The 16,139-nt window shown below is 39.9% G+C and overlaps 1 protein-coding gene across 8 annotated transcripts in view; it reads right to left on the reverse strand.

The window, feature by feature from the left end:
* cspg5a (chondroitin sulfate proteoglycan 5a) overlaps positions 1 to 16,139 on the reverse strand; it is a 57,602-nt gene that overhangs the window by 21,815 nt on the left and 19,648 nt on the right. For all 8 annotated transcript variants that reach the window (XM_063485496.1, XM_063485494.1, XM_063485492.1 and 5 more), the window contains exon 2: positions 13,966 to 14,950. In XM_063485496.1, coding sequence (XP_063341566.1) covers positions 13,966 to 14,950 — 985 coding nt within the window. The remainder of the gene's footprint in view (positions 1 to 13,965; positions 14,951 to 16,139) is intronic.

The following is a 16,139-nucleotide window of genomic DNA, read 5'->3' on the forward strand; positions in this document are numbered from 1 at the left end:
GAGCTAATTGCAGCTCTGATTTGGGTATATATGATTGCATTAACCATTTTAAACCTTCCAGGGAGTCTAGATTCAGAAAAGGCCATGTTGTAACCTTAATTAATACTCGTTGTGTGGCAGCCAGTTTTGGAAATCAGGGTGAATCACAGCCCATTAGCACGGTTGTTTGGAGAAAAGGTATACGCTGTGTGTATGGTACATAGACACAAATTTTCATCAAATTAATATATATATTACATTTAGAATCATCTTTCACATCATTCACCTTCTGTAATGGCGTCACAGTGCTGACTTCAGTCTTATCTTTCAAGTTGCAAAGAAATTTAATGTTGTAAGTTCTTTTTATGAAGAGAGGAAAATAAAAAGCTGATTATTAACAAGTAGCAAAACCTGATGACCCCCAAACAAACAAACAAAGTTCCATGACTTAGAAACTAGAAACTAATGTATCAAATAAATGCATAAAAATGAAAAAAAAAATACACCTAATCTTCTGCACCAAATTCATTTAATTTAAATGAATCTGAATGATTTTCATGTACTTCAAAACAGGTTTCAGTGTTGTGGTTAAAAAAACAAAAGTCTTACAGGTTGAGTAAGCTCGGGTCACCTGGGAAGAGAAATGTTGTCACTGAGCACAAAAACACACTGTGTATAGTGCTGTAAGTTATACACATTGAGTGTATAACTAAGGGAGCTGGTGTCAGCACATCACCAACGTGGGCGACTCTCACAATAATAAATGAATTCACTACATCTCCCCTACTCTCTGTGTCACGTATTGTATCCATAGATCTACAGATCTACACAAACGGAGGACCATAAAAGTGATTAAAGGTGCTGGTGGTGCTCATACCCTCTGACTGAGCTCCATACATGTTAAACAGGCTTCTTTCACTAGCTCACTTCCTGTATCCTTCCTGAATCCTTGATGCTTTTATTTTGCCAGCTGAAGGAAACACTGGCAACATGCCAGGAGACGTTTTGAGTTCGGGCATATATGCAAGAAAGAGAAGCGATGAAGCCCAATATCACTTTTTTAAAAATGCAGACTTCACTGCATTCACTCTCAGAGTGTTTCTGCATTCATACAAGTAAGAGGTTTATGTAAGATGGATAGAGGGAGGGTGTAGGTGGGGGAGAAAGGGACGGATGCATAAAGGAAGAAGGCGAGCAAGGATGTGCTAGTCACCATGGCAACCCAGCTGAGCGGCAAACAGAGCAGACGTGAGGCTGACATGCCATCAGACACATACATCTGCTCTGAGTGGTCCGGAGGGACACCATTCTGTGTTAGTGGCCAGTTCCCCGTTTATTTTCTCCCATTCCCTCCCTCACTCCCCCTCCTGCTTCTTCACTCCCGCTGCTTGTCTTCTTAAAGATTTCTTTTCTTGTTCAGTGGCTCTCTTTCTCTCCCTTCATCTCCACCCTCATCTCTCTTGTCTCTCCTTCCTCCTCCTCCTCCTCCTGCACTTTGTCAAGCGCCTCCAGCTGAATTATGTCTCTCCTTTCAGTTTGTGCAACTGTATTTTTTTTTTACTCTTTTGTTTGACGTTAGGATTGAACACAGCAGTCCAAGTCGAATATCGTAATCTTGTTATAGTTGTAAAGGAATGAGCAAAACGAAAGCCAGCAATGACCTTATCTGTAATGAGTGTGTATCCAAAGTCTGATCTATCTTATTCGTGTAATACACAAAAGTTCATCAACATCAAAATGAGAGAACAGAATTTAAATTTACAGCTCAGCGTGTCTCCAAAACTCCAACTGAGACAAATTCATCAATAATCAATCATTTTAATTTAGTGTGTTACCATGCTAACACTTGTTATTATGCACTCACTCTTCTGCCAACACATTCCCATTGTAGCCCATCAAATATTTTACACGTTGTATCAGAAGCTGCTAGGACAAGGATACAAGCAAGGTGTCCTTTGGCATTGGTGCTTTGATGCACTGGCTGTGCTGATATTGAATACCAATAATTAATAATTATGTTTGAAAACGGGACAAAGTTCATCAACCAAGGGGCTGCAGTTGCTCTCCCTCCTTTGAGGTTTTTCAGTTCACTTTTTGCTAGGTTTTAGCCACACATTTAAGGCTTAAATGACACATTAACAATAATGACAAAGGAACAAGGAGAGCAATATTATTATTAATAATATTCTTTAATAATAACCAGGACTAGGACTAGGACACTTATTGCATTGTTGCTACAACTCATCTTTCAATTCAATTCAGTTCAATTCTATTTAGGTAGAACCAAGATTTTGGTAAAAGTGGGAAAGGAAAACTCCTTTTTAAAGGAAGAAACCTCCAGCAGTAGCAGCGAGGCTCAGGGAGGGGCGGGCTAGTTGGGGTTGAGGGGAAGGACACAGAGACATGCTGTCGAAGAGAGCTATTAATTTAGGCACCAGTGCCTGTGTCTATCTCAGAGACGTCAGTATTTGATGACCTGGGATTGAGAACGGGGCTCACTCTGTGATGTAAATAATGACTCTGTGACACAAGATATCCTCCAGGAACTTTAAGGAGATTTTAGTTTAAATTCTGATCTTGAAACAGAAGAACTAAGCAAATAGCAACATTTCTCTTATATCCATTGTGTAAAGTATCTGAAAGACTTACTCTGAGAGAGGAAGGTCTTTGCCAATCAAGCCAATACAGAAACCCATGAAATCCTGCAGTCAGCTGATGTCATTTTTGTTACTGTTGGGTTAGGAACCATGAAAAGGACCAACTGAGAAAATTCATGCCATCAAGACTTCAAAGCATCACAAGTAATTATTAAGTACTAAATAAAAGCCTGTTTTTAAATTTTGATTGCACTTGGAATCAATTAGTTTGTAATTGAGAAAGAAGGTAGAAAAGTAAAAAGAAATGACTGAAAGCTGAACTAACAGCTAATTCCATTGTTTTCGTGGGATGTGTTGACAGCAAGAATGACTCCGGCTTCCTCCATTAAGATTGTTGGAACACAGCTTAACAGGTTGACACAGGAGGAAAAAGCTCTTGGCTGAATTTCGAAGAGAATCTTTAGGATTGAATTTCCTCCTCCAAGTCTCACGTCCCCAGCAGCTGAAAAGAGGAGAAATCAAACTGGAAAAGACCCTTGATCAGGGAGGAAAAAACTTTTACTGTTAAATCTCCTTCAAAAGCACCCGACTCCACTTTGGCTGAGATATGAGAGCCAGCCTCCCTCATTCCCAGTCCTTCCTTCTATAAAACTTCCCACATATCCCACAGCCTTTCCCTTTGTGTCCCACAGCACAGTTTTTTCCCTCCCTAACCCATCATTATCTCCCTTGCCGTGGCTCACCACAGCCGCATTTAAAACTACGTTGTAGCCCGGCAGTAATATATCAGAGTTAGACTTGGGGCATCCTGAGCCACATTACAAAGAGCTAACAAATCCTCTCAATATTTACCTGATTATGCTGGCCTGCTGTGCTGAGTGAGGCAGACAGAGTTTTTATTTAACTTGCAGAGGATGACAACAGTGCAGAATGGATAATAGGACCCCCTGCTAGCTTTAATAAGGAGTAATGGAGGATGAGAATGGAAGATATGAGGGGGGTAATGGGAAAAAGTTAGGGTAGGACAGGGAACTGTGCAAGAGCAATGGTGTCCTCGGGATTCCCATATGCTTGTTTGCCATTCATCTAGGGACCATTTTTTGGTTGGTATCCTGTGCTTTCTTCTGTTTTTGTTGTTTAAAACCCTCCTTAAGGGAAAGTGATTATTTTGCAGAGTAAGGAGAGAACAAGCAAAGGGGAGATGCATATTTTATCAGGGTCTTTGGAAGGTTAGAGCGAGAAACAACCAAACATGTCTTATCTAAAAGAGCTGGATCTGGAATGACAAGAGAGAGCAAAGCTGGGTGTTTCCTGAATATTTTAGTATAAGTCCCAGATTTGCATGAAAACTGTGCTTTTTTCAAACATTGTTTTCCTTGAAGCAAAACACATTTTCTGATGCAATAACTCCAGAATGAGTATGAAGGGAAAACTGAGTCATTCAGAAAGAGGTGAACGTCAGGATTAAAGGCCAGCAGAGGACAGGAGCGGGCACGGCATGCTGCGTCTGAAAACTATAAAACATAAGCTTTGATATTGGCTCTGAAACAAAACTTTGAGTTTCTGTTATTGAATAAAAACAAACATTCTCATTTTCCTAAGGGCTCTAGGAAGGTTCAGACAGAGGACAGGATTATAAAACTGGAGCTGGTTTTAAAATGTTGACGGAAAGAGCGAGGAAACACCATGGATGCAGAGATTAATCTCATCAGACTAGAAATTTAATGAAGACGGAGAGTAAAAGTTCACGGCTTCTTAGTTTTGTTTTACCAAGGAAAATATGTTTGAATGGGCTAGAATCAAGTAGGGTACATGAAAAATAGCTTTGACTTCATCAGCGCACTCAAAGACTTTACCCTCTGTATGTTCGGGACTCTGCTTTCTGTGTAGTCAGAAACACCTCAATCCAATCAAGAATTGGTGTGGAGTTTCTTTGATTTCCAATTCAATGGAATTAGCTATATCGAGCTTTTCATACACATATACAATGACAGAATCAGTAAACTCTAAGAGTTGGTCTTGAGTTTGGATATTTTCTATGTTCTGTTCTTGTAACAGTAACAAAGACTTATTTGACTCATAAATGTTTTTAGATCTTCTGCTTTCTCTCCACCTGAGCACCAGTTTCTGATTAAAAAACAGAGTAGGTTATTTAGCCAAACTTTACACTGTTTCAATAAACTGTTGTGATATTTGTGTGCAACACCATGCAGCTGAAAGCGTTTACACCTTTCACCACTTACTGGCTTTTCTGCTGTTGTTTTAAGCACATGAGACACACGATAATCAGATGGGAGACAATGAAAAATAAAACCGATTATTAAGAAGGGAGCTCTCTGCAACAACTCAAAAAATAAAAGAGATAAATGAACAAAGAGACACTGTTTTTGTAATCCCGGCCACTTTGGTTTATTAGTGTGCATTGTTGTATTATTTCAGGTCAGATGCTTTTTGTCTTTCATCAGCCATCCACTTAGAGTTCCCTGAGGCATCACATCATCTGCAGTACATTCAAAACAAACCAGCTTAAATAAAATATCACCACATCAGCTTCCATTATGCAGATGAAACCATTATAGCCTCATTAGCAGCCACAGAGGGTTAAAAACTGGACCATTCAATCATCCAGCGAAGGTAAATCCTTGAACTGAGAACAGAACGGGATTTGAAATGTCACAACATGATCAATGTATTACATTCGGCTTAAAAAATTTCAGAAACAGTGTTGCTTAGAGGCATTGTGCTGGACGAAGTTGCTCCAATTTTAGGGTACAGCTAGGCAAGGACGCACATATATTGGTGCATATGCTTGCCTGCTTGGAACATCTAAATATAAACACCCAATTAAGCATATTCAGTTGGCTTGTCACATTTACATATCGTTTTCTGCAGAGTTGTTTGACTGTAAGTACTCAGCTTCCTGCTATTATAAATAAACTGAGGCTGCTTAATGTTGCAAATGAGTTGCTCAGCACAGAGCTGCAGATATGATTGTAACCAAAATCTATTTACATAAAACCCCTGTATCCCTGGAGAGCACCCACGCAACACTATAAACTGCAAACCAATTACAGATTTGCAGATGTGTCCCGTGTCACACTAACTATAGGAATTATGTGGGGGTTGTGTGCATTGAAAGCTCCTGTGTATGTGACCCTGAGAGGAATACAGTACATTAGATCAAACGATGCTCTGGGTTTTCCAAACAGGCTGACAAATGGATTTATCTTAATGCAATTAAATAATGAAATGAAAAAATGAAATGTTGGTGAACAGATAACAAAATCCACTTACAAACACTAATGTAGAGAGGAGATCGGACCCAGCATTTATTTCTGCTGAACTTGACCATTTCAGTGCAGCTAGTGTTGTTAGTATAGGTGAAAATAAGAATAGATAGCTTGAACTTTTGGCAGCCAAATCCAACCCACCTTATGTTTATGTCTTAAAGAGTCTAAGATGAAGCACTAACCATACTAGCTGAGCTACATTGAGCACTGTGGCTCCAAGATTCTAAGCAAAACCTATTTTGTGGGGATATAAACATATGAAACCTGCATTAAATTAGTTTCATCTCACAGCTGATTCAGGCTACTAAACTCTCTAACTGGATTTTCTCACAGTGTTTGTTTTTTTTAGGTTTATATGATTGCAGATGGTTTTGATTTTATTGGATTTTTGCTAAGAAAACAAACAAAAAAAAACCCAGCAGGTGTGCAATTGCAGTTTTACTTCTTTGCCATTTTTACTTCATTTTTTCAATTGTAGTAAAGTGTCGTGATTATATTCTTAAATCACAACTTCTTTTGCAATTCAATCATCTTTTTGAGCATTTGGTTGAATTTTGTGGAAAGGGGGAAAACTATGATAGAGCACAAAAAAATGCAGGAGAGACTATTTAATTTTTTTTTTTTTACAATTCTTTCAAAATAAGAGCATGCAGAAACCAAAACAGAGACAGAGAGATATGATGGACTCTGAACAGTGATTAATAGATTAATAAAACCTGCATTGGATTTGTTTGTGTGTGTGTGTGTGTGTGTGCGTGTGTGTGTGTGTGTGCGTGTGTGTGTGTGTGTGTGTGTGTGTGTGTGTGTGTGTGTGCGTGTGCGTGCATGTATCTGTGTGTTTGCACTTCTGTGTACACACAAGCTAATAATCGAAACGGAGCTAACCTGCAGCTAGACAAACCCGGCCAAAAACAAATTTGTGAATATGTATGTGTGTGTGCAGCCAGCGATTCATTATGTCAGACAAGATTTTTGGCAAAAACAAACTGTGTCTGTTAATGCGTGCATGTCTTTTTTCCCTGGCCTTCTCTCAGCTGTAAATCTCCTGTGTATTTGACCTCCGAGCTGCTTCCATGACCCCCATGCTCTATGACTCTGAGGTGATCCCTCATGCACCCATAATCCAGTGTGTGAGAGCATTTGAGTGTTTGTGTGCATCTAAGTGGGTATTTTGTGTGTTTCCATGATCTGATCATGAAATCTTAAATGAATGCAAACTGCTGTTGGTGCTCAAAACCTCACTTAATTACATCAAGCTGCAAGACGCACACACAGACACACATACACTAGTAAACTCGACCTGGCTCGCCCAAGTCGTTTCCATACTGGCAAACATTATAAGGTTCTGACTCATTCTCTCAGTCAGTTTCCCCTCCACCTCCTCTCGTTTTCTCTGTCCACTTCTCCCTTTATATCTGTCTCCTTTTTACTTCCTGCCGATAGTTTCTCGCTCTGTTTTCCCCTGATCACTCTTTTGATTTCCTTTGTATGTCACTTTCTTTCTCCTTCCATTAATCTGCTTTCCCTACCACAAGCAGAACATAAACACTCTCTCCTCTCCTCTCTTTCTCTTTCCCTGATGCATACCCTCGCTCTTCACTCCCTCAGATTTCTCATCTGTTTCTCCGAATATGGTCCTTTCAGTCCTGCAGCTCCAGAGGAGAAGGCAATTTATGGCACTAATGCTGTCAGATCCCATCAGTCAGGAGGACAAGGGAAGCCAGCACCGGAGATGCCTCAGATAGCTTAAAAAACAAGATATCACATTGCAGTATGTTTATAACGACTGAGGTTTAGAGTTAAAATCTCACAAAATGAAAGCAGTCACAAATGCATGTGCAAACTGAAGGCCACATAAAGATCTAATTTGCTTAAACAGAGTAAACTTGACCAATAAAAATGTGATTTTAGTTGAAAAGAAAATGACAGCTCTGACATGTGGTGGCTCAGCTTGCTACAGACAGGCGAGTGTGAGTGTGTGTCCAAGACAGCTCAGGCTGCAGTGGAGCTGAAACTTCTCAGGAACTTCCATCTGGTGCTGTTTTTGTTGTTAATGAAACATCTCCAATCTTCAGTATTTAACACGTAAAATATATATTTACATCCTTACATTGACCTTGACTCTGAAGTACAAATATACAGCATAAAAAAGGGATATTCTAAGCAGAAAAGGCTAAAATATATCAACTTTTAGTCTATGGTATTGATCAAACTACTGCATCCTATAAGTCCCAGTCATGGAACTTCACTGAAGGCCCAGCTATTCTGAATTGCACATATTTTATCAGAAACACTGCTTTCATTACACACAAGTCGTTAATGTTAATGTTTATTTAATTTCCATTGTTGAATACCACCTGGGACATCTGCTGTTAGATGCTGTTCAAATTTGCGTTGAGTAATATGTGAAATTAGATCCATGACCACGCAAAAGTAAAAATGATTCAGTCATTTATTAGTGTGTGCCACACATTAGTGCATTATTTGACATGCAGCAATTTAGGCCCACAGCATTTTGCTGTAAAAGCAGAAAACTAGCCTGAGATAAGGAACAAGATCAAAACTGGGGGACGTCTTTGTTATTAGGCAACAGTGCTGTGAAACAGTGCATCAGCATATCTAGCTGCAGTCAACAGTTTTCAAATGCTGTGACGTCCCTTTTAATGAGTAAAATCAATAGAGTGCACATTTAAAGTCATTCTACCAGCAGTGGCTGTTCTGTCTGTGCTTCATTCAGTGAAAATGTATAGTTTGCCTTATTATTATTTGCTAAATATTAATAAAAAAGTATAAATTTAGAAACTGTTCAATAGCAATCATCCATATTCTAAACTGTTTATATAGGTCAGGCTCACTAGTCGGGTAGAGGTTACCAAGCAACCATTCATAGTCACCTCCTAACCTACAGCCAGTGTAGAATAGAGAAAGAGACAACCTACGCAGACACGGGGAGAACGTGCAAACACCACACAGAAAGGGATGGTGGACTGGTGCATTTGAACAGGTGATTTTCTTGCTTAAAGAAGTAAACAATGCTAACCACAGCAGTGCAGCCCATACCTACAAGCACTGATGATGAAAATTGAAAGCTTTGCGCCTCTGCAGGTATGTAATTCTATCTGTAAAAGAGATATGATGGGCAGGCCTGAGGTCAGTAAAACACACTTCAAAGGGTCGTGAGTTTTACTGCAGAGGGTCAAAGGTCCAATCATTCATCCCCCTGTAATTGAATTGGCTCCATGTCCAGCTCCAACTCCAACACACATGCACAGAAATGTACACCACACACACATACTGACAATTAGACACATACACGCAAACTTAGTCACATGTGTAATCAGACACACACACAGAGGAACATATTGGTCCTCATCTGTGCCAGCGCTCTATTGACCCACATTGAGCTTTTGCCCAGCAGTCAAACGCCTCTCAGTATCTCTCTCGTCTGACTCACTCTCAGGAGGTTCATCAGTGCTACTATCTGCTGACTGAAGCCCAAAATCTGCCCTAAATATCTGGATCACACTGTCCACTTAGCAAGAGTTTTTCAGCATCGCTGAGTAAGCTTTGCTCCATTTCCCATTCAGTCAATGATATTTGTAATCTGTTGATTTCATGCGACAGAGACGATTATTTCAGTCCTGCTCGGTCCGTAATGGCTTTTTTTTAGGGTTTTCGGTTTTATTGATTTGGAAATTACTATACTAAAACCAGGTAAAATACTTGAGATTAAGTCTATGTTGTAATTCTCTGAGAGCCAAATTGACACTTGTTTGCATGATGTTTGCATGATGTCTGCGAAAATATATAATAATAGTTTTTTTCAGTAGGTTAAGCACATTAGCACTGAAAACTGCAAAATTTTGCAAATAATTTACTGCAGGTTTTAAGAAGAACTGATCAAGTTGAAGTAAAGCATGTGCTCAAACTCATGGTTTCTATGCCTGAGTGTCCTTGAGCATCTGTGTGACATATATTTCAACACCTGCTCATGCCTGTGAAGGTTCGTATGGACCACTGTATGGACGTCTAAGTGCAGCCCAAAATCTGAGGCTACATGGGAAGCCTATGTGCCTGAAAAGTAAACTGGATGCTTGTTGTGTGTACAATACTTATGTCCTGTTGTTTGTACTGTACATTGACAATCACAAAACAGAGCATCACTTCCTGTTGTTGTCAGGAGGTTGCCATCGTGTTGTCTAGTGCAGCGGTCCCCAACCCCCGGGCCTCGGACCGGTACCGGTCCGTGAGTCATTTGGTACCGGGCCGCGAGAGTTGAGGCTCAGGTGTGAAATGTATGGTTTTCAGGGTTTTTATCGGTTTTCAGCGTTATTTTGTTATCGTTTTTATCGTTAACTCGGTTTTCCTGTGTCTTTTCACGTGTGTTATGAATAAATCTTCTTTTTTTCGGTACCGGCACTAGTTTTATTTTGTTTTTATTTTGTTGTATTTTGTTGTATTTATCCGCGACACCTTAAAGGCCGGTCCGTGAAAAGGCAGTCGGGCATAAACCGGTCCGTGGCGCAAAAAAGGTTGGGGACCGCTGGTCTAGTGCACATGTGTGGAACGTATCCTTGTAGAAACACCCGTGATTGTAGTATAGATATATGTATTCACCCCATTTTTTTCATATTGAGATCAAATTTGGTGAACTATAAATGTGAATTAGCATCATTACATAAAAGCAACGATGACCTTTAAGGACTGAGTACGGTGAGAGCGTCCAGAGACAATGCAGCCCAGGATTTACAGCTGTGGTGCACCATCCACTTTTGCATAATGTGAACTGCTGTGGATCATGAGACATACTGTTCAATAATCATGGCCAGTCAGTCTCCAGAAATAGATCAGTTTATAAAGTTAATTGTCTACTTAGCAACCATACCAGAGAGACAGCTAAGTGACATTTAGCAGTGACTAACTCGTCAAGCTCATAATACCACATCTAAATCTGAATTTACATCAACCACATACTGACTACTCGATTGATTCCTGAATCATCCTCAGTAATAAAAAATATATAAAAATATTTGAAATTTAAATACTTGGGATGGGCTTTGTTCTGTTAAGTAAACTTTGATGCAACATCATTCAAACCAGACATTAAATCAATCGTCTCTTCTTTACTTATACAACACCACTACCTGCAATACATTTTCCCAATTGAACAATCAGTGAAATTAAAGAATAAAATTCTTAAGTATTTCAGGAAAGTGAGGTAAACAACAGCTAAGAAAGAAGTCATGACCAAATGGGATAAAAGGCAGTCAGTCCCACATTGATGAGATGTGATGTGGTCCATTAAGATAAAGTAAGCTGAGGGGATAAATCGCTGACCTTGTTACTTTAATGCAGGTAAATCTGGGCTTTTCATTCACGATGTTACATTTTTGTCGGAGTGCAGACAGAGTTTTGTGAGTGTGTTTGGTGTGTGTGAATGAGAGCAATATTTTGAGTTCCAGTGGTGGGGCTGATCACCATAGTGCATAAATTTGCATGTCAATCAATGCTGCTGTTCAGTAACTGGAAGTAGCTCCTCACCGATTGGTTGATTCCTTTCATAATTAAGGGAAAATGTGTGTAAAATCACAGATGAGCCACCATCAGAGATCATCAGTGTGCCGTGGTTGATTTTTGTGTGGTAGATTATCGTTTTGGTGTCGCTTTTTTCCTTTTAACTGTTTTAGTTAGTAACTGCTTACAAATCGCAGAATCTCTGTTTTGTTTGTCTATTTGTTTTTCAACATATCGCAGAAGAGAGAAATGCAAGATTTTGTGATGAAATCATTAAACTTCAGCTATGGACACACAAATTTTGAAAGTTCATACAATTAACCTTTTGCAAGCTGCCTTGACAACGCTGACCTTTGAGTGAACGAGGCATCAAAGAGTTCAAAACTGAGAAGTCTGATGCAGATTAGTGGCTGTGCTGCATCAAGAAACAGTCATGGTTATGAAGACTGTAACAAATAGTATATCCTTTAAATATAGTGAAGAAACTTTAGTGCCCATGCTAGTAAGTTTAAAATGCCAGAATAAAATACACACATTAAGAAAATGAGGTGTTCGAGTATGCTGTTGTGTCAGCAGTTAGCTCATCAAATATTAAATGTACACTCAGATTAAAGCAAGCAAGAGCAACAAAAACTGCACAAGATATGATTACAATTATTGCATGATGAAAGAAAATACTCAGTGCAGAGTAGGTGTAAGCACAGAGAATTTGATAATGCATGATTAATAATGTAGCATATTAATAATTAATAATTATTAATTAAGTATATTAATCTTGAGCTGCATCGACTGTGCTGCGGTAATAGTGCCTGTTTCAAGTTACATAAATGCAAGCTTACCACAGCTAAAGTGCTGCATATCGGCCGATCTCAGTACCAGCCAACATGTGCTGATGAGGGTCCACCTGGCCCACCAAGTACAGCAGCATTACTAAATGTACCCGTGTTAAGATGCGTGAATAGTTAAGTATTTGGTTTTCAAATAAATGGATAAATAATAACATATAATATAATAAAAATTAAAATAAAATATTAGGTGATCAACAGCCTCAAAGACTTCATTTATTGCATACTGAAAAATACTTAATAATATAAAGATGAAAAAGTAGGTGCACAATGCGGGTATAAATACAGTGAAAATAATTCTGTAGGATAAATTGTATGATTAAAGTATATTAAGTTTGAGCTGCACTATAAATAATATAATAATAGCAGTGATTGGGTTGTGGTAATGCCTTTGTTGAGTTGTATAAACCCAAGCATACCACAGCTGCAGTGTTGCATATCAGCTGATCTCAGTCCAGTGTCAAGTTTTAATGCATTTTTGTGAACTTGCCTTCTCTAAAACAAACCGCAATTTATTTTCTTAATCATAACCAAATAGTTTTAGTGCCTGATTCTGACCAAACTATGAAAGCTAAAGTGAAAACAAAACTAAACCAAAACTCCCACAAGGGACATGATGTGGTCTCCTAGTTGACAGCTGTGTGATCTATATCATCGTTACTCCAATTTCTCCAGTCTCCGGAGCTGTGTGTAACAGCACAAACACCAAAGCCTTACCTTATGTTTTTGTTTTAATCAACATGTTAATTGAGACTCTTTGAGGATCCTAGAAAGCCTTTCAGAGCTGGAGTGAGGGCTGTGAACAGTTGTCTGTGTTTTTCAAAAGTCAGTTTTGTTTTCTGAAAAGCAAACCCTTAGTTTGGTTCACAAAGCCGGGGCTGGAATGAATCTTACCATTCAGAACTCAGTCATTTTAAATGTGAAATGATTTTGCCCTCATCTGAATGTGGACAGGACCACAAGGCAATGTTTTGATCCACAGATGCTCTCTGATAGTTGACGTTCAGTGCTCACATTGACCTGAAAATGCTCCGTGGCTTACATTAAATTTTCATAAATGATGCACTTAATCCGTTTGACTTTTGACCTCCACCTAGATTCGCCTCCACAGCAACCCCATTGGACTGAGTCCCGAGGAAAGTTATTAATGCAGCGTGTAGCTGATGCCCGAGAGGCTAGTCGTAATGTAATGGCACAGAACTGGTCCTAAATATGAGATCCTAAATTTAAGACAGCATCTAATTTACAGTTTGTTATATACATCCGAGAGAGTCTTTGTATGTGTTTACAAAACTTTGCCTTCAACTTTATGCATGTGTGTTCATAAAATCCTGTTTATTAGAGTCTGTGCAAAGTCCAGCTCTCACAAAGAGAAACCAAATCTCAGGCATGAAGTCTGGCAAATGGGGGGCCATTCCCTCATAAAACGCTCTTAAAATGCACTGTTTTTTATTTTGTTTCTGAGCTTTTCCACATGTTGCTAACCAAAAAGCAGAAAACGAAATCAGAAGTTTGCTGAAGCTCCATTCAGCCTATCAGATAACACATTTATTTGTTTATTTTTAACACAGCCGCAAATAAGTTAACCTGTTAAAGCCTCACACAACTACATTTGTATTAAGTGGGTGATATTTTTGAGGCAGGTTAAAGCACACTAACAGAACCTGCTGAGTGGTTTGGTCTTGTTTCATATAGTGTTTGTATAGGCTGGTGTGACTGAGTGATCATCATGTGTCATACCTGCAGAAAACCTCCACGCCATCCAGCTGGTAACACTGTCCTCCATTGAAGCAATAGTTGGGCAGCATGTCACACTGCGAGCGGCAACTTCCGTTTATCATCTGGTAGCCCACACGGCATCCATTTGGTAAGGCAGCTGGAGGGGCTACCACAGGGTCTTTTGGTACTGGAGCTCTCACACCAGGAAATGACCCCCCAGGGAAGAATGAGCCAGACCCGGGAAGCTGTGGCTTGGAACGAGCAGGAGACCCAGCAGCAAGTCGGAGATCTTCATCGGTGTCATAAGCATCAGTTGTGGTGCTGTAGGTGTACTCATCAGCAGTGGGGGACACACCGTCGTCATAGGGTGTAAGATAGTCGTAAGTATCTGGCATTGCCCAGGAGGTTGTGTCGCCGCCTTGCAGCTCATGGGCCAGTGATGAAGGTGAGGCGGGGGCGAGGTCTAGGTTGCGCCCACGAGAAGAGGGGTCAAAGAAGTCCACGTGGAGGACATCAGGGTTGGAGGGGTTAGTGGCGGCTGGGGGTGGGGCAGCGGTTGTGGTGAAAAGGCGGTCCAGGTCGAACACAGCTGTGTCCTTGGCATGGATCCAAGGTGGGTCAGTGTGTGGCTGACGCTCCTCTTCATCATCCTCCTCCTCCTTGCCCTCGTCAACTCCCTGTTTGCGTGGGTTGCTAGGCAACAGATGCTCCGTCTCAGCTGAGTCGGGGCTGAGCTGTGGTGGAGTAGCCACACTGGCATCCTCTACTGTGGAAACCACCGTTTCACCAAACATGCCACTACTCTGCTCTTCCTCCTCGCCGCCACGGGGGATACGGCCGGCCCTTGGGGTCACAGTGCTGACTGGCTCAGGGGTGGCTGGGCTATTTATTCCAGTTACCACAGCAACAATTTTGTTGACTTTGATTGGCCCTTCCTCTTCGTTAAGCAGGGAGGTGACATTGGACGCACTATCCGGCTCAGTGACATTGATCCCAACAGCGTTTCCTGCAAAGACACAGAAAGAGGTGTAAAGTAAACAGAAGGGAATTTTGGAATAGCAAAGAATTGCCACTTTCTGAACTCTCTGGAAGACGCCACTTGCAAAATCATCCAGAGTGAAGTAGCCCAAAAGTGTAAAATCGATGATCTAAAAAAAGAAAATTCTAATACTTTTAGTTTTCAGTTCAGAGACAAGGAATGTGGTTGAGTTTGTTAATTTTTTATGTGGGTTTAAAATGTAGTAAAAAGTTTTTGCTAAGTAGCATTTGGTGACAGCACTACAAGCTACTTTTTGGTATTTTGCATTTTAATTTCACACAATACTTGATCAGAAGCCATCTGACAGACATCATTTTTGACCACCTAAGTTGCTTCTCTTGCACAGCCTAAGTTTCTGGTGTGATTTAACTACCAATAGCATCTCTTGTAGTCATCATTTGAAAAAAAGGTGCCTTCAAGTTAATAAGTCACAATTCCACATTAGCAGAGTGCAACCTTTTCTCTCAGCAAAATCCGCTTCACTGCAAGAAAAAACAAATGAACATCTGTATTATTTCATTTCAGTTTAATCATATGATCAACACTGCAAAAACTAAAATAAAATACAGTTCTTCTGTCAAAAGCAGGTGTAAGCAATTTAGCCATTTAGCCCCCTTTAACTCTTATTCACTCATTACTACATCTATAGCGGGTCTATGTGAACTGCAGCCAAAGCTGTCAATCGATTCTGTTAGCATTTGAAAAGTGGCCCATGGGAAACACCGCCTTACATAAATATCACTCTGCATTATGAATATTCAAGCCATGAAGGTGATATGATTGTAAACACTGGGGTTTACCATTATGCATGAATTTTTTGTGAAACTGTGAGCAGCGTCATGCTTCAGTACCGTTTGAATGAAACATAGAGTTTAATGAGGTGAAAACAATTTAGCTCTCGAAAAGAGACAAATTTGCATCATTAAAAACCTTTTAACCCTCCAATTAACCTATTTCTATGAAACATAGCTGCTTTGACTTGTAGGACCTAAAATGTGTAATACTGACGCTGAGTGACTGCATTATTTAACAGTGTTTGAGAAATTCCATAAAATACACTTGAAAAAACAAAACAATGATAAAACTATGTTAATATTCCTTTTTTTGATATGTTTGTACTGCTGACTAAAAGGTGATGATAACCTCAATTCCCCGA

This window comes from Pelmatolapia mariae, linkage group LG10_11 (assembly GCF_036321145.2).
Source record: "Pelmatolapia mariae isolate MD_Pm_ZW linkage group LG10_11, Pm_UMD_F_2, whole genome shotgun sequence".
NCBI lineage: Eukaryota > Metazoa > Chordata > Actinopteri > Cichliformes > Cichlidae > Pelmatolapia > Pelmatolapia mariae.